At 45.2% G+C, this 18934-nt stretch overlaps 1 protein-coding gene across 1 annotated transcript; it reads right to left on the reverse strand.

The window, feature by feature from the left end:
- Positions 1-11588: 11588 nt before the first annotated feature.
- Positions 11589-18649, reverse strand: LOC127576367 (zinc finger protein 235-like). The gene is made up of 2 exons (XM_052026884.1): positions 18600-18649; positions 11589-16105 (listed from the first exon to the last, which is right to left on the reverse strand). Exon 2 carries the CDS (start codon positions 15794-15796, stop codon positions 14870-14872), a length of 927 nt encoding a protein of 308 aa, XP_051882844.1. The 5' UTR covers positions 15797-16105; positions 18600-18649; the 3' UTR covers positions 11589-14869.
- Positions 18650-18934: the final 285 nt, after the last annotated feature.

Genomic DNA, 18934 nt, shown 5'->3' on the forward strand with positions numbered 1-18934 from the left:
GTCTCTGGCTGCCAATTTTGTGGGGTACCAGAAATAATTTGTTAAGCTATCTCATCAGAGAAAGATTGATAGAATTAATATAGGGATTGGCCATAATCTCATTGCATGGTGGAACAGACCATGTTCGGCAACGGAACAAGTTGCCAAATGGCCTGCTCCTATTTCTTGTTCAATCTCCAGAGTGTGACCAAAGATATTAAAAGAAACCACGGAGTTGATCACAGACAGTCCATGTGGATTCAGAAGGGATGGCCTTGTTTTGACCATCAAAGTTAGACAATGTGAAGGAATGGGAGGCACAGTGGCCCTGCTCCAGCAGCTTAGGTTTGGTTCTGATCCAGGGTGCTGTCTGTGTGGAGTTTGCATATTATCCCTATGACTATGTGTATCCCCCAAGATGAGTTGGTTTCCCCTGTGGATCCTAGAGGTGTGCTACTGGTAGGTAGGTGGCAGGAGAAATGGTGCGGTGGGGGGGTTAGTTGATGGCCATGTGAGGGGAAATGGGGGAATAGGACTGATGGGAATGCTCTCAGAACTAGAACAGACCTGATGGGCTTATACATCTCCTAATTTGTCAGAAAATATCTGAATAAACTAACAAAGTGGACACTGAGGCGTCGACGGCTGTTCAAATGAAAGGTTTGACTTGAGACCATCAGCAAAACTTGTGCAGAGACACAAGATATTCTGCAGATGCTGGTATCTGGAGCAACACAGACAAGATGCTGGAGGGAAATGAAGAGTCGACGTTTCTGGTCGAGACCCTTCATCAGGATTGGAAAGGAAGAGGGTAGAAGCCAGAATAAGAAGGGAGGGGGAGGAGCACAGGCTGGCAGGTGACAGGTGAGTCCAGGTGAGGGTGGAAGGTAGGTGGGTGGGGGAGGGGATGAAAGGGAGTGATGTACATTTTATTTTATAAAAGGGGAAAGTCTGGAAAGTAAGGGGATTTACAAATCAACGTTCATGAATTAGACCACACAGCACACATTCCCTCATGGGAATGGAATATTGGTCTTTATCCTGTGGGCTGGAATATGAAGGGTTGGAATTTATTCCTCAGTTTCATTTGGTGAGTAGTTTGGTAACATTTATTTGATTGTACAACTTAACCCTGAAAAGTTTATTGCAGTGGTGTCACAAAACTTCCAAATTGGCTAAAACAGCGTTTTCAATGAAGAATGCATCAATTCATTCCACTGCCACTTTCTACACTTAAACTATGTAGTAACTTGTTGAAAACCACTTTATTTGATGTATTTCATGGTGCTGAGTCGTTTGGTACCATATTCAGTTCTGATCCTTGGGGAGGATATAGCTGTCTTGGAGTGGGCATACTTCACATTTGTCAGAACGATACTGACAGTTAAAGTTGAATATGAGGTTGGTTTGCATTGACTTGGCCTGCATGCCCTTGTTGGGTGCTCTGATTCGGCAGTTCCAACTGAAGGGATTTCAATAAATAGTCATATAAACTATTCTCTCTGGTGATGGAGTTCTGAACAAAAAGTTAAACTTTAACTTAAGAGTTGGATATTCTGGGAACAAAATTAGAAATCAGAAAGCACCATTTTCGCAAAGGATGTGGAAATCTGCTGAGAATGATTGATGTAATTTTTTGTTCTGTCCAGACTTGAACAACTTATAGATACATTTTTAACACATTGTAAGAACTTGGTTCTAAAAGGTAGAACAGCTTGGTTTTGCTCATATCAGCAACACATTATTTGAAAGCAAGTTGATTTAACATTTACAGAGGAGATTAAACTCCAGTTTGGATAGAGGAGTTAATAGCATCCACAGAATCAAATTCCAGCTATCAGAATGATAGCTCAGTTCTAGATGTGATTAACAGCCACAGTAAAAGCAGAATCTAAACCTTGCTTGCGAATTCGCCAGTGTGTTTGCAGCTGGGATAACTGAGTGAGTCTCTTCCCACGTACAGAGCAAAGGAATGGCTTTTCTCCAGTGTGAACCCGCTCATGCACCAACATGTTGGGTGAATGAGCAAAGCCTTTCCCACAGCGGTTGAAAGGCCTCTCTCCAGTGTGAACTCACTGGTGTATCAGCAGGCTGGATGAACAAGCCTGCAGTGTGGGCAGGCACGGTAGTGTAGTGGTTAGTGTAATGCTTTGCAGTGCCAGTGACCTGGGTTCAATTCTAGCCACTGTCTGTAAGGGGTTTGTACGTTCTCCCCTTGTCTGCGTGGGTTTCCTCCGGGTTCTCTAGTTTCCTCTCACATTCCAAAGACGGACAGGTTAGGAAGTTGTGGGCATGTTATGTTGGCACTGGAAGCATGGCGACACTTGCGGGCTGCCCCCAGAACACTCTATGCAAAAGATGCACTTCACTGTGTGTTTTGATGTACAGGTGACTAATAAAGATATCAAGTGAATCCTTTCCCACACACCGAGTAGTGGAACAGCCGCTCCCCACTGTGAACTTGTGCGCGCGTCTGCAGGTGGGTTGACTGAGTGAATCCCTTCCCGCACACAGAGCAGCTGAAAGGCCTCAGCCTGTGTGAATATGCTACTGTCACAGTAGTTCCCCCTGAACTCTTAAAGCTCTTCTCACAATCAGAACAATTAAATGTTCTCCTATCAGTTTGTAACCCATTGGTGTGAATGTAGATGGGAGGACTGAGTGAATCTCTTGCCACACTCTGAGCAGATGAACGGACTCTTTCCCCTGTGTGAGTATGCTGGTGCCTTAGCAGATCTCCTGACTTCTTAAAGGTCTTCCCACAATTAGAACATTTAAATGTTCTCTTATGAGTGTGTACTCATTGGTGTGAACGTAGCTGGGAGGACTGAGTAAATCCTTTCCTGCACACGGAGCGGGAAAAAGGCTTCTCCCCACCATGGGTTCTCCAGCGCCTCAGTAGGATGGATGACTGAATGAATCCTTTCCCACACACCGAGCAGGTACACAGTCTCTCCTTGGTGCAATTACACTGATGAGAGTCCAACTGAAATGGGTACTGGAATCCTTTCCCCACAGTCCCCACATTCCTACTCGTTCTCCATGGGCTGAGTGCCCTTGTGTCTCTTGGAGTGAAGCCTTGTAAAATGTGTACTGTTTCTCACCACTGTGAATGGGCTGATAATTTTTCAGGCTGTGTAGGCTGACAAAAGCCCTTTCCAGTCAGTGCATAGAAAAACTCTCACTCAGGCATACAAGCCTCAGAACCAAATAGAATGGATAAATATTTCTCCCTTCTTGTTCAAAGACCAATGATATCCAAGTCTTGATTAATTGAGAGACAGATTTTGATGTGATTTGGTCTGTTTCCTGTCTGCATATCCTTTACTTATATTTACCCTATAAAAAGAGTTTCAAAGGTCATGACTGTAAGTATAAGATGGAAATTCAGAACAGAAAATTCTATTTTCAATGGAATATTCCTACTTGTTTTCTCGAGGTTGTAAATTCCCACTCCACAAATTCTCCACCTATGCTTAAGTTCAAATTTCCTACAACATCTCCAACACTCATTCCTTCACCCTCTGTTTTGTCCTTCCCCAGAAGAAATTGACACTGGCTGGCTTCAGTTGTACACTCAATGGTTCACACTGGTGGGTGACAGGGAACCAACCGCATGGTGTTCAATAATGAGTTCAAAACCCAGGAGACAGTGGGAGGAGTTGAATCTCTTCAAGGAAAAAGTAAACCAGGCCCACACCTGTGATTAGGAAATGGACTTCCATAATTTTTCTTAGAGTGGACGCATCGGAAGGGAGTAGGGGGGGGGGTGGAGGGGGCAGTGGGAAACCCTCTTGAGGTAATCAAAAATACGAGGGGCATAGATAGGGTCGATATCTATAGCAGAGTTATCTAAAACTAAAATCATAGAAATGTATAGCGGCTCACCTTGTCTTTGCCAACCATGATGCCAGTCTATGCTAATCTCACATTTGCCCTGCATCCCTCTAATTTCCCATCCACCTACCCAAGCACCTTTTAAGTGCATCTGCCTCCACCACGTCTGGCAGCTTGTTCCTCTCTGTGGAAAAACTTACCCCTCAGATCTCTTTTAAGTTTCTCCCCTCTCACCTTAAACCCATGCTCTCTAGTTCTACACCCTGGGAAAAAGGTTCTATCAGATCTGTGTTCCCCAAATAAGGGCAGAGCTTTAGGTTAAAGGGGTAAGAAGTTTAGTAAGGAACTGAAAAAGAACTTTTTTTTCACCATGAGGGTGGTTGAACTCTGGAACACACTGACTGGGTGGGTGTTGGAGGCAGGTACTTTCACAATATTTTAACAACTATGCAGAGAAGAACTTGGATCACCAATAGATAGAAGGCCACAGACCAAGTGCTGGTAAATAGGGTTTATCCGGATGGATACCTGATGGTCAGAATGAAAATGATGGGCCAAAGGGTCTGTTTCTTGTTGATGACTCTCTGACACAAACTATGAAGAGTAAGGAATCTGATGTTGGCGTGGCAAGATAAATGTACCATTTTCAGGTCCATCACCATTTCTCTTGGATTGAGCGACCCTCCCTGACTTCCATCTTCCTTTGATTTAGGGACGCCCCCTGAGTGCAAGGCTCACCGCGAATGCGCGCCGGCAGCCACCTCCGGAACGAAGCGGGAATATTCATCATTTCATTTGGTGGTCAGCTTTGGAGTTTTATCTTCCGGCCCTGGAGCCGCAGCCACGGTTTGTGTCAACAACGGCCCGTCCCGGGTTGGATCACCCGCCCCCATCGGCCCGACCTCCGGCAACGGCTGCCGGCTGTCACACGTCCGCGCATGCTCAGCTGGCGCTGCCCGAGTCTGGAGGAGCAAGCGAACTGGAGGTCCTCCGGCTTCAGGGGGCAAGGCAGAGCCGCTCTAAATCACCAGCAGCAGAAGTTCATAAGCCTGAAAAGCAAGGACCTGGTGATATGCAATCCAACGTTTTTAAAGAGTTGGCTGTGGTGGATGCTCATCTCCCAGATTTCTATGGATTCTGGATTGATTCTTACAGACTAGAAGGTGGCAAATGTGACCCCACTCTTTAAGAAAGGAGGCAGAGAGAAAATTGTCTACAGACCTGGTAGCATGACATTGGTAGTAAGGAACTTGTTGGAATCTATAATAAAGGATGATATCAAGAGACTTAGAAAATAATGATATGATTGATTGAACAGAACGTATTCATGAAAGGGAAAACCTGTCTGATTTCCATTTCTGTGCACCTGTCGGAGTTCTTTGAGGATGTGTCTACAGTGGAGGTGAAGGGGAAACCAGCGGAGGTCGTAACATTGGATTTTCAGAAAGCCTTCAATGTGGCCCCACACTCAACATCGGTCAACAGGTTACAGCCCATGGAATGGGGGTAATATACTTATGGATTAAGAATTGTTTAACAAATAGTAATAAATACGTCTTTCTTGGGTCAGTAGACTGTGAATGGTGGGATAGTAGAGGGATGTGTGAATGGGACCCAACTATTTACAAGCTGTATTGACCATATGGCTGAGTGGATCAAATGTTCCACTCAAAAGTTTGTTGAAAAGTCAAAACTAAGTAGGAATGTGATGAGGCTTCAAGGGGATATAGACAAGCTAAATGAGTACAATGTAGAAAGTGTGACTCTGTTCACTTTATTAAACAAAAATCAGAACTGCTGAGTATTTTTAAATGGTGAGATGTTCAAGGGAAGTGACTGAAAGCCAATGTGCAGGTGCAGCAGGCAATTAGGATGGCAAATGATACGATGGCCTGTGTTGCAAAAATGGAAAGTTAAAAATGTAAAAATAAAATTACATAGGACCTCAGTGAGACCACACCTGTCACCTGGTTCTTCAACCACACTAGTGTTTGGGGCACGTGTTTGACTATGTTTTGAACGCTGGCCGGAGCAATGCAGGCAAATAGAACATAGAATATTACAGCACAGTACAGGCCCTTTGGCCCACAAGGTTGCCCACAATGAGAGCTTCAAGTTCCTGCGAGTGAACATCACCAATAGCCTGTCGTGGTCAAATCACGTAGATGCCACGGCCAAGAAAGCTCATCAGCGCCTCTACTTCCTCAGGAGGCTAAAGAAATTCGGTATGTCCACTTTGACACTCACCAACTTTTATCGATGCACCACAGAAAGCATCATATCTGGATGCATCATGGCTCGGTACGGCAACTGCTCTGCCCAGGACCAGAAGAAACTGCAGACTTGTGGATGCAGCCCAGTTCATCATGGAAACCAACCTCCCCTCCTTGGAATCCGTCTTTACTTCTCGCTGTCTTGGTGAAGCAGCCAGCATAGTCAAAGACCCCACCCACCCAGGTCATTCTTACTTCTCTCCTCTTTCATCACGTAGAAGAATCAGGAGCCTGAGGGCACGTACCACCAGGCTTAAGGACAGCTTCTGCCCCACTGTGATATGACTATTGAATGGTTCCCTTTATACAATGAGATGGGCTCTGACCTCACGACCTACCTTGTTGTGACCTTGCACCTTATTGCACTGCACTTTCTCTGTAGCTGTGACACTTTGTACTGTTATTGTTTTTTCCTGTACTACCTCAATGCACTCTGTACTAACTCAATGTAACTGCACTGTGTAATATAATGTAATGTACGATCGGTACGCAAGACAAGTTTTTCACTGTACCTCTGTACACGTGACAATAATAAACCAATACCAATACATTTTATCCTGCTCTAAGATTTATCTAACCCTTCCTTCCCACATAGCCCCCCATTTCTCTATCATTCATGTGTCTATTTAAGAGTCTCTTAAATATCCCTAATATATCTGCCCCCACAACCTCTGCCGGCAGTGTGTTCCATGCACCCATGACTCTGTGTATAGAAAACTTACCCCGATATCCCCCTTATATCTTCCTCCAGTCACCTCAAAAGTATGTCCCCTTGTGTTAGCCGTTGTCACCCTGGGAAAAAGTCCACTCAATCTATGCCCCTTATACCCTATACTCTGCTTCTCATTAAATAAAAATAAAGAAAAAAAATGCTCAATACAAGAGGCCATGGCTTTAAAGTAATGGGTGGGAAGTTCAAGGGAGATATCAGAGGGAGGCTTTTTACCCAGAGAGTGGTTGGGGCATGGAATGCGCTGCCTGGGGTGGTGGTGGAGGCAGGTACATTGGTCAAATTGAAGAGATTGTTAGATAAGCATATGGAGGAATTTAAAATAGAGGGATATGTGGGAGGAAAGGGTTAGATAGTTGTAGGTGAGGTTTAAAGGTCGGCACAACATTGTGGGCCGAAGGGCCTGTATTGTGCTGTACTGTTCTATGATTCATCTTGTACACCTCGATCAAGTCACCTCTCATCCTCCTTCTCTCCAAAGAGAAAAGCCCTAGCTCAGTCAACCTGTCCTCATAAGACATGCTCTCCAATCCAGGCAGCATCCTGGTAAATCTCCTCTGCACCCTCTCTAAAGCTTCCACATCCTTCCTATAAAGAGGTGACCAGAACTGAACACAAGTAACCAAATGAATACTTTCAAGGAAATGTTGCAGTGCTTGTTACATTTGCTGCACTCTCCCTTCTGATACAAGGTCTCTCTTTGCATCTTGCATTTCTTGGAGTCAAAGAAGGAGTTCAGGAAGATGTTGTGGGAGTCACCAACTTCCTGTGCTTGAGTTTTCACAGAGTGTCATTATCATCGGGAATTCTTCACATGATAACTGAGCAATATTTTTACTAAACCCCTCAGCTGTGTGTTCAGTATCCAGTGCTTCTAGGTCATGCTTGGCTCTTGGAGTCTTGAGCCTCCTTAATGATGGTATTTTCCCAGGAGTACAACTTCTAGTGTTCTACCTTCTCTCCAACTGTTTATTGCGTTGGTGATGCCCTCTCCTGTGTTTTCAATGGACCTCTTACTGTTCTGATCTCAATATATGTGCTTCAAGCATTCTCTGTGTCAGAGGACAACTGGATGCTCTGACGTAGATGTACTCTGTAGTACAGTTAAATAGCCAGACTAAAAATTCAGAGGCCTGGACTAATAATCCAGATTCCCAGGTTCAAATCTACCACAGCAGTTGTGGAATTTCACATTCAGCTAATCTGGAATTTGGGGGAAAAAGTCTTCCTAAAGCCACAAAAAATAACCAATTGTGGTAAAAACCCTGCAGATTCACTAATGTCAGAGGAGGAACATCTGCAGTCCTTACCTGGCCTCAAAACGACTTCACACCCACCAGTGTGGCTGATTCTCTCAAAATCAGACTGCATTTGGAAGATTGTAGGCAACTTTGGACCCGGTATCTGAGGAAAGACATGCTGGCCCTGGAGACAGTCCAGAGGAGGTTCACAGAAATCATCCTCACAAGAATCATTCACAAGAAAGGCTGAACCTACGAGGGGCATTTGATGGCTCTGGGCCTGTACTCGATGGAGTTCAGAGGGCTATCTCATTGAAACCTACCAGATACCGAAAGGCCTAGATAGAGTGGGTGAGGAGAGGATGTTTCCATTAGTAGGAGAGTCTGGGCTCTGAGGGCACAGCCTCACAATAAAAGTACTTCCCTTCAAAACTTAGATGAGGAGGAATTTCTTCAGCCAGAAGGTGGTGAATCTGTGGAATTCATTGCCACAGAGAGCTGTGGAGGCCAAGTCATTGGATATATTTAAGGTAAAGATTGATAGGTTCTTGATTGGTAAGGGGTTAAGGATTAAGGGGAGAAGGCGGGAGAATGGGGTTGAAAAAAAGTCAGCCATGATTGAACGGCCGAGCAGACTCGATGGGCCGAATGGCCAAATTCTGCTCCTATAATCTTATTGCCCTATGATTCTCAAATGCCATCAAACACAGAGCTCAGGGGCAAATAGGAATGGCAACAATGCTGGCTTTGCCAGGGTCTCACCAGTCCTGGAAAACAGAATACATTGGCACAGTTCCTAGTGGTTTGTGGAGCTTTGAGGAGCTCTTAATGCATTTGGCAGATCATTTGACCGCACTGACAGGTTCCATTCCAGTGATGTTGGCCTTGAGCAGGTCCACCCTTTTCTGCTCTTGATTCTCATATATTGAAGGTGGAGAATTACAGATGCTGCATTGAACTTTACTATAACTCACTCATGGGAATGCTGGGGAAAACTTGTTCAGAGAAATCAAGAAACTGTTGGTCCCTGTCTGGCTGAGGAGTGTGGCTGATATTGACACAGGGATGGCCTTCTGCTTTGAAAGGAAAAGCTTCAAGGATTACATCCTGTTCCTGGTGCACACTAGGGTGATGTTTTGAAGATGGTGTTGAGTATCACATCCACTAGTGACCAGATCCAGCAAGTGTTAATGTCCACAGTGCAGAGGTTTCCAGGACACCTTAGGCCATGATTTTTTTCTGGAAGTATTAGTTACACAGAGCTCAAGACATCAAAATAGCTCAAGTACTCTCTGTCCATTTTCATTTCTATTTCCCAGGGCACAGTGTTGAATGCGTAGGCTTTGCCTCATGGTCCACTTCCATTCTTACTGGTCTGTGTCTGGATCAGTGCTGGGACCTCATATATGATTAGGTGGAAAACGTAGGTGGTCCCACTAGTAAGTTTGCAGACGACACGAAAATTGGTGGATTTGTGGATGGTGAGTTAGTTTGTCAAAGGATACAGCAGGGTATCGATCAGTTGGAAATTTGGGCAGAGGAATGGCAGATGGAGTTTAATTGGAACAAGCGTGAAGTGTTGCATTTTGGAAAGTCAAATGCAAGAGGCAAATATACAGTGAATGGCAGGACCTTTAGGAGTATTGATGGATCTTGGAGTGCAAATCAGCAGCTCCCTGAAAGTGGAAACACATGTGAATATGGTGGTTAGGAAGGCGTACATCATACTTGCCTTCATCAGTCAGGGCACTGAGTACAAAAGTCATGAAATCATGTTGCAGCTGTATAAACCCTGAGTTGTGCCACAGTTGCGTACTGCATGCAGATCTGGTCACCACACTGCAGGAGGGATGTGGAGGCTTTGGAGAAAGTGCATAAGAGGTTTACTAGGATGTATACATTGGAGAGTATTGGCAATAAGGAGAGATTGAAAAAACTTGCAGAGTTCTCTCTGGAGTGTTGGAGGCCGATGGGCGACCTGAAAAATGTATATAAAATTAAGAGAGGCACACATAGGGTCAATAGCCATAGTCTTTTCTTCTCCAGGATAGAAACGTCCAATACTACAGGGCATGGATTCGTGAGAGGGGGAAGGTTTAAAGGAGATTTTTGAGGCGTTTGTTTTTTTAAAAATCCAGAGAGTGGTAGGTGTCTGGATTGTGCTCCCTGAGGAGGTGGTAGCAGATATGATAAGTGTTTGAGAAGCATTTAGACAGACATATAAACTGGCAGGAATTGTCAGTGTTTCGGGACGAGACCCTTGCACTCAGAGAGGGAAGATAGAGAAGAGGGGAGGGGTCAGACGGGCTGGTAGGTGATTGGAGCACCGAGGAGGGGTGAAGGATGAGGGACAGAAGCAGCCAGGTGGGGGAGGGGGGAGGAGTGGAGCTGGGAAACAGGTGGGTGATAGACGGAAACAGACCAGGGAATAAAGGGGCAGATGGAGCCTCTTCTTCTACTGATCCATTTTCAGGAAGTCTACTCTCTTGTAAGGCTCTGTTGATGTTGCACGTCAACCTCCACTGTCTTGCGTTGTCAATCAGTGGCGGGTCATCTACTAATCCTGTGCATACTGGTCATCCCCAGGCTATGGCAGGGCTGTGAACGATTCGTAGGCCAAACAGTTCGCAAGTCGGAAATGTGGCCGCAAACTGAGTTCCCAGGCGGCAGAAGGTGCCTGCATCCCCACAGCACCCATGATATCCATCCCACTGGTCTCCCAAACATTCATTCATATGTACAGACTGTACACAGGTCGGGCGTTCTAAACCGGGCAGATCTGTATGCCGCTGACATACTAACTTGGCAAACAGAACAATGGCAACTCTAATTGGCTAGTGTGGTGCTTCCAAGCACCATTGAAGGAGTTGGACGGTGGCAGGTCAGCACTCAGCTTGAACTGACCTATGGGACTAAATGGCCTCTTCTACTAGTGGAGGTAGCACTTGACCTGTTCTCTATCTTGCCGATCAAGTTGGGCTCATCTTTCATTACTACGGTCTCCTGTGTTAACACTTTATATACAGATCTTCTACAGGGTGAATCTATGGACACTCAGGGCTTCATAAATGTCAGGGTTCCCCCCCCACCCCCCGCCACCTCTCTCGACTACCCCAGTTGGTCTTGTTAAGCCGATTTTGAAGTTCCCCTTCTGTCTGTTGGAAGGCATCTTAAGATATGAAAACAGTTATAGTTTATTAATCCTACACCTCCTCAGTCTAAAGGAACACAGTACAACATCTGGGGGTCAGCTTGGTTGCAAAAGTTGCCAGAAAGATGACAAGTTAGTCATCAATACACAAAAAGTGCTGGAGGAACTCAGCAGGTCAGGCAGCATCCATGGAGGGAAATAAACAGTCAACACTTCAGGCCGAGACCCTTCATTAGGACTGGAAAGGAAGAAGGCAGAAGCCAGAATAAGAAGGTGGGGGGAGGGGGAGGAGCACATGCAGGCAGGGGAGAGGTGAGTTCAGGTGATAGGTGAGTCCAGGTGAAAGGGGGAAGGAAGGTGGGGGTGGGGGGATTGAGAAGATGTAATTAGCTGCACGGAAGGGGAGCAGTGAGAGAGGGTCCCACAGAACTCTCGTCAAAGAGAGGAGGAAAACTTCAGGGTAGGCATCCCTGGAAGGGACTTCGGAGTGGAGCAGCAAGATGGAGATACAGAGTTCTGTAGATGCCGGAATCTGGAGCAATACACAAAATGTGCTGGAGGAACTCAGCAGGCATCAGTTAGGCATCATTCGCCTTTGGACATCACTTAATATTATATCACCAGGAAAACTAAGGGTGTAACCTCTATCTGCCAAGGTACCAACAGACAATGGGGCAATTTATCCATAGCTGAGGATTGATTCACTACAACCATGGGGTCCTCACGTCTGTCCCCGTGGGCTGCATATGTGGGACTGAACCTCCCAAATCTTCCTGAAGCATCAGCCTCAGACCACAAGGTTCCCTGTCACCATATGGAGGTGCAAGTGAGCACTTCTTGAAGGACAGGCTATGCACCAACAGGACAAGGCTTAATCACCTGGCATCCCTACCAGCCAGTGGAATATGCACACACGCATCTAACAGTGACTGACAAACTAACATCTTTCCACCTGCATGGTGGACCATTATATTCATCCGCGATACACTGGAATGTGGGATATGGAGTGCATGTCCACAAAACCCTGAAGGCAGTAGAACAGGTAGATAATAATGGCCAAGGCAGAAAATGAGATTGGCCAGTCATAAATACTAAAGCAGGCAGGATATGTCAATCTGTACAAAACACTGGTTTGGCAAGAATGTACTGTGTGTGCAGTTCTCTCCACCAGACCACAAGGAGGATGTGATGGCAACAGAGAAGGTGCAGAGATTTACTCCATATGGTCAGAGCTGGACAATTATAAGGGACAAAAGACCAATCGAAGCGTACAAAGTTATGAAGGCTTGGACATGGGAAAGTACCAAGGACCAATTCTCTTTGCAGGGAGGTCGGTAACTAGGTGACATAAATGAAAGAAAATTGGTGGATTTTCCACTTTTTTTGAGTGGAGTTAATAAATATTATTTCATTCAATGTGTGGTGGGTCTGGAACTCACTGCCTGAAAGGATGGTGAAGCAGGAACCCACAAGAAATTGACAGAAATTGCCTGGGTTGGCGATAGTCCACAGGCAATAGACCAAGAGCTGGAAGTGGGATTAACCCAAATTCCATTTTGGGTCAGCACTTATGTCCATGATGTACATTCATGTCCTTCTGTGATTACAATAGGCATTTAGCAAGAAACTTAACGTTACCACGCTATAAATAAAATTCAAATTTTAAAATCTTTAAAAATCCAATATCAGTGGATTGAAAGACTGAGAATTGTGACATAATGGGATTTGGATGCCAATTATTAAAAGCTAGAAGAGAGAACATTACAGCACATGAACAGGCCCCTCAGTCCATGATGTTGTGCCAAAATAATTAAACGCCTAACTAAACCAGTCCTTTCTGCTTACAAAATGTCCATATCCCTCCATTCTCTGCACATTCATGTGCTTACCTGAGCCTCCTGAATGCATCTATTGTATTTGCTTCCACCACCACCACTCTGCAAAAACTTGTCCCTCTCACCTTAAGTGCATGCCCTCTAGTGTTAGACGTTTCAACCCTGGGGAAAAATACCGACTGTCCACTCTACCTGTGCCTCTCATAATCTTATAAACTCTATCAGGTCTCCCCTCAGCCTCCGCCGCTCCAGAGAAAACAACCCAAGTCTGTCCAACCTCTCCTTATAGCACATGCCCTCTAATCCAGGCAGCCTCCTGGTGAACCTCTCCTACACCCTCTCCAAAGCCTCCTCATCCTTCCTCCAACATCCCGACTCTTGAGCTCACTGCCTTGGAAAAGAAGACATGCCATATGCCTTCTTTACCACCCTATCAACTTGTGCAGCCACTTTCAGGAAGCAACGGACTTGGACCCCAAGATTCCTCTGGACATCAACACTTAAGGGTCCTGTTGTTAACTGTGTACTGTTCCTTTACATTTGATCTCCCAAACTGCAGCACCTTACATTTGGTCGGATTACGGTAGTGTAGCAGTTAGCGTGATGCTATTACAGCGCCAGCAATCGGGGTTCGATTCCCGTCACTGTCTGTAAGGAGTTTGTACGTTCTCCCGTGTCTGTGTGGGTTTCCTCCGGGTGCTCCAGTTTCCTCCCACATTGCAAAGACGTACGGGTAGGTTAATTTGGGTTTAAAATGGGCGGTGCGGACTCGTTGGGCCAGAAGGGCCTGTTACCACGCTGTAAATAAAATTTAAAAAAATTTAAACTCCATCTGCCACTTCTCTGCTCATATCTGCAACTGATTTATATCCTGCCTATCCTTTGGCAATCTCCTACACTATCCACAACACCACCAATCTTTGTATCGCTTGCAAACTTACTAACCCACCCATCTACATTTTCATCCAGGTCATCTTATATACATCACAAACAGCAGAGGACCCAGTATGGATCCCTGCAGAACACCACCAGTCATGGACCTCCAGCCAGAATAAGTCCCATCAACCACCACCCTCTGTCTTCTATGGGCAAGCCAATTCTGAATCCAAATGGCCAGTTCACCATGGATCCCATGCATCTTAGAGATCAGATGTAAAATTTAACCATATGGGCTGATGGAATATTTATCTTGAGGGGCTGGAATAGAAATAGACTTCCCTTGGCCAGAAAAAGAAATATTGTTCTAAGCTGGTCCTCAGGCCTTAGAGGGAGCATTGTCCAGGTTCCAGAGGAAAACACATCCAGCAGTTATGCCCTTGAGACAGAGGTTAGGGCTGGGCAAGTAATCCAAGTGAGAGAAGGTTCTGACGGAATGGACATAGTAAATTATTTCCTCTGGCGTCCACAACAAAGTATATTCCATCATAGTTACGAGTTAGGCAATACAGCGATTAAATCAGAAGCTATTCCCTCCACACCCTCCCAAACCCCAACAAAAGATTAGTGAAGATCGGCCCCTGATATTGAAGTTGAAGTGATAGCAACAGAATTTTCTGTCTTGAGAGACATGGAATTCTTTTAGATCCACATTTTTACAAGGTGTAGGAACTCTGCTCAGAGATGGGTTCCATTTACTTAATATAGTCAATCTGGTAGACATTTGGAGAAAAACACCTGATATTTACTTGACATGAAAAGAATATTAGACCAGATCAGAGACAAGAGTTAATGGCACCAGCAAAATTACTCATCTTTCAGAATGATCACGGGTCTGTTCTGATGCAGTGAACAGCTATTGTAGCAGCAGGATCCAAACCTCATCATCACTTGTGAACTCGCTTGTGTGACTGGAGATGGGAGAACTGAGTGAATCCCTTCCCACACACAGAGCAGGCGAATGGCTTCTCCCCGGTGTGAACCCGTTGGTGTATTAGCAGGGTGGATGAACAAGTGAATCCCTTCCCACACACAGAGCAGGTAAATGGCCTCTCCCCGGTGTGAATTTGCTGATGTTTGAGGAGGCTAGACGAACAAGTGAATCCCTTCCCACACATGGAGCACGTAAACGGCCTCTCCCCTGTGTGAACCAGCCCATGTATCTGCAAGTGGGTTGACTGAGTGAATCGCTTTCCACACACAGTGCATGTGAAAGGCCTCTCCCCAGTATGAATGCGCTGATGCCTAAGCAGATCCTCTGAGCTTTTAAAGCTCTTCTCACAGTCAGAACAATTAAATGTTCTCTCATCAGTGTGGACACGCTGGTGTGCCTTTAAATGGGATGACTGTGTGAATCCTTTCCCACACACACTGCAGGTGAATGGCTTCTCTCCCGTGTGAATGCGCTGGTGTCTCAGCAGAACCTCCGAGCTTTTAAAGCTCTTCTCACAGCTAGAACAATTGAATGTCCTCTCTTCAGTGTGGACTTGCTGATGTGACTGCAGATGAGATGACTGAGTGAATCCCTTCCCACACACCATGCAGGAAAACGGCCTCTCTCCGGTGTGAATTCGTTGGTGTCGCAGGAGATCAGATAGCTGAATGAATCCCTTCTTGCATGTGGAACAGGTGTACGGTCTCTCCCCAGTATGAGCTCGCTGGTGTCTCAGCTGGTCAGAAAACTGCAGGAATCTCTTCCCACACACGGTGCAGGTGAACGGCCTCTCCTTGGTGCAGGCGCATTGATGGTGTTCTAACTGAGATGGACAGCTGAATCCCTTCCCACAGTCCACACATTTACATGGATTCTCCATGGCCAGAGTGTCCCTGTGTCTCTTGAATCCTCATCCACACACATGCACTATTCCTCCCCACTGTGAATGTTTCTGTTCCTCCCCAGCTGTATAATTTGTTGCACCTCTTCCCACAGGCAGTGCACTGGGAGACTTTTACTCCTGTGCCTCAATGCTTGTCCAATCACAGTGTGCAAAATCTTTTCCAGAAACAAGAACAGATAAATAGTTCTCGTTTTCTATTCAAAGGCCAATGATATTGAGGTCCTGATAAGTTGTGTCACAGTCAAATACTAAGGTGGTCTCCTTTGAATTTCCCGTTGTAATATCCTGTAAAAAGAGTTTGCAAAACTCATCACCAACTACAGAGAAGAAACTCAGAACGGTTAATTCTATACTTCAGTGAAATTTACATTCTACTCATTTTGCCAAAGGTTTAAATCATTATCACACACATTCTCTCTCCATCCTGTACTGAAATTCAAATTTCTTACATCTCCAATCCTTATTCCCGGCTTCTCTCTTTTCGGGTAGTGCTGACCTGCTGTGTTCCGTTCTGGTACTGTCTGATTCCAGTCCTACAATGATGGTCAGTGCACTGATGATGTGGCATTCAGGAATGAGATCATGGTCCAGAAATGGCAAGAAGAGTTGATTCTCTTCAAGGGCAAATCAGACCAGCTACAGCAATTAGAAAACTGACCAACCTGATGACTGGTGCTAACATATTGTGAATGGTTTGACGAAATGAACTTATTATTTAACCTTTGTTAATCAGGGAAGTACAGTTCTGTAACTGTAGTATGATAGACCAAAGACAGTTTGTTTTTAAATTAATCTTTGGGAACTGAGCATTGCTAGCAGTGGTTTTTAGTCAAGGTACATCCACAGTGCTAGTGGGGAGGGAGTTCCAGGATTTAGACCTCACGATGAAGGAATGCCACTGTATTTCCAAGTCAGGATGGTGTGTGACTTGGAAGGAAACTGCTGGTGGTGGTGTTCCCATTGAAATCTAACCTTTCAGCCAGTAGCACCTTGTAATGTGACATCACTGTTGGTTAATTAAATAACCTAACTGGAAATGTTCAAAGAACTCAGGAACTAACATGGGATGAATCTCAAACCCAGGGCAAGGGTAAAGAGATTTTGAAAAGAGAAAACCAAAGCCATATTGCAACAAAATGTTTCACGTGGAATAAGATTTAAATGACAAATGTTTGACCAGAGAATGAAACAGGAAATTAGACTATTCCCATCAGACCAAAGGAAAAAGAATTGTTAATGAAGAATCCAAGTAGGGGACTGAGGTAGTTCTCCCGTTTTGAGTGTTCTTGAACTTTTGATCTCAAGAACTAATAAGAGAAAAATACGCCCCATCTTGGAATAGCTAAGGGTCTACAACATACTATAAGAATTTGGATTTGAAAGCCTTGATGAACTTAAATGCCAAAAGGGACCTGTTCCATTACAGAGTACCAGTCACATCTAACTGTGTGGTATTAAGTATCCTCACTTTTGATCCTTAATGATCCAAGAATCCCATCAATTTTAAGGCCAGATACAATATCTGTAAACTAATAAAATATTCCCCATTATATCCAACCCAGCAGTTTCAATTGTTTAATGCACAACTTTCAGTCCCTTTTCCTGGCAAACCTCCTTTTGTTTCTCACTATTGCAACTGGCAACTTGCAGGGACCTTTAACGTGGTCCTTATAGGAGTTTTACCAAATAAAATTTGAACCCAGCCACATAAAATACCAGAACATGACCAAAACCTTGGTCAAAGGGGTAGATCATAAGGATTATTAGCGAGTCATACAGCATGGAAACAGGCCATTCAGCCCAACAGGTCCATGCCAACCAGTCTGCACCCAGCCATATTAATTACAGCTTCCAGCACTTTGCCCCAATCTTCTATGCCCAGGTGATTCAAGTGCTCACTCACACACTTCTTTAATGCTGTCAGTGACTCTGCTTCCACCAGTGTCTTCAGCAGTGCAGTCCAGGTACTCAACACTCTGGGTGAAAAAGGTCCCCCTCAAATCCCTCCTAAATTTCTTACCACTTACCCTAAATCTATGTTCGCTCGTTTTATCTATATCTGATATGGGGAAGTGTTTCCTGCGGTCTACCGCATCTATACCCTTCATAATGTTATATACCTCAATCACGCCCGCTCTTACCCTTCTCTCTGGGTGAAACAGACCTAGCCTTTCCCGTCTCTCCTCATAACTGAAATACTCCGTCTCAGGCTACAGCCTTTGCATCCCCTCCAGCGTTATAACATCTTTCCTAATGGGGAGGTGATCAGAAATGCACATTATTGAAGAAGAGGAAGTAGAAGACCTGAGGAGATGGGGGAAGGTGTCTGGGACTCAGGGAATTGAAACTGAAGACGCAGTCAATGGTGGTGCGATTCCACCTGCGCCGAACTTGTGTGTGTGGCAACTAAGGAGGGCTGAAGGGATCACAGAAATAGGTCAAGCCCAAATCGGGATTTGAAAACATGTACGACCAATCCCCATAATATATGAAATCTCTAGGTTCATCGGCATTTCTCAATGTAGAGATGCTCCCTGACCTTGTGCACGTTTCCTTGATTTAAGGACGCTCCCTGAGGGAGACCAACACTGCGCATGCGTTGTAGACGGCCAACAGCCGTTCCCGCAGCAAAACGGAAGAGAGCAGTGGAAAAGATAAATATTATTTCATATATATTGTGGGGGGCGGTAAAATGCGCAGTTTTATATTCGCCTGAAGAGGCACAGACTGCAAAGCAGACAGTATGACCAAAGTCTATCAAAACAGTCCTCACTCTTACCTCCGTGCCGCAGTCCAGTATCACACCCTGCGCATGCTCAGACGACGCCGTTCCTGTGAGTGACGTTATCCCTGACAAATAGCGAACAAAGGTCGGGGAAAGATGCGTACGTGAGTGGCAGCTTCTATAACCAATCGGAATGCGTGGAGGGTGGGGGTTCGCCCGTTTTCGCCTTGGTGGGCGGGGCTTGTGACCCTAGTGGGCGTGACTAATCCTGGATCCCTCTTTGCTTCAATTCTGCATTGGATTAAAACCTCGCTGTCCTCGGTTGAGAGGAAACAAAGGTTGCAGCCTTTGGCAGTAAAGTTATCTTTCTTTTAATCCATTCACAACAC

The sequence above is a fragment of the Pristis pectinata genome, chromosome 12, assembly GCF_009764475.1.
Source record: "Pristis pectinata isolate sPriPec2 chromosome 12, sPriPec2.1.pri, whole genome shotgun sequence".
Classification (NCBI taxonomy): domain Eukaryota; kingdom Metazoa; phylum Chordata; class Chondrichthyes; order Rhinopristiformes; family Pristidae; genus Pristis; species Pristis pectinata.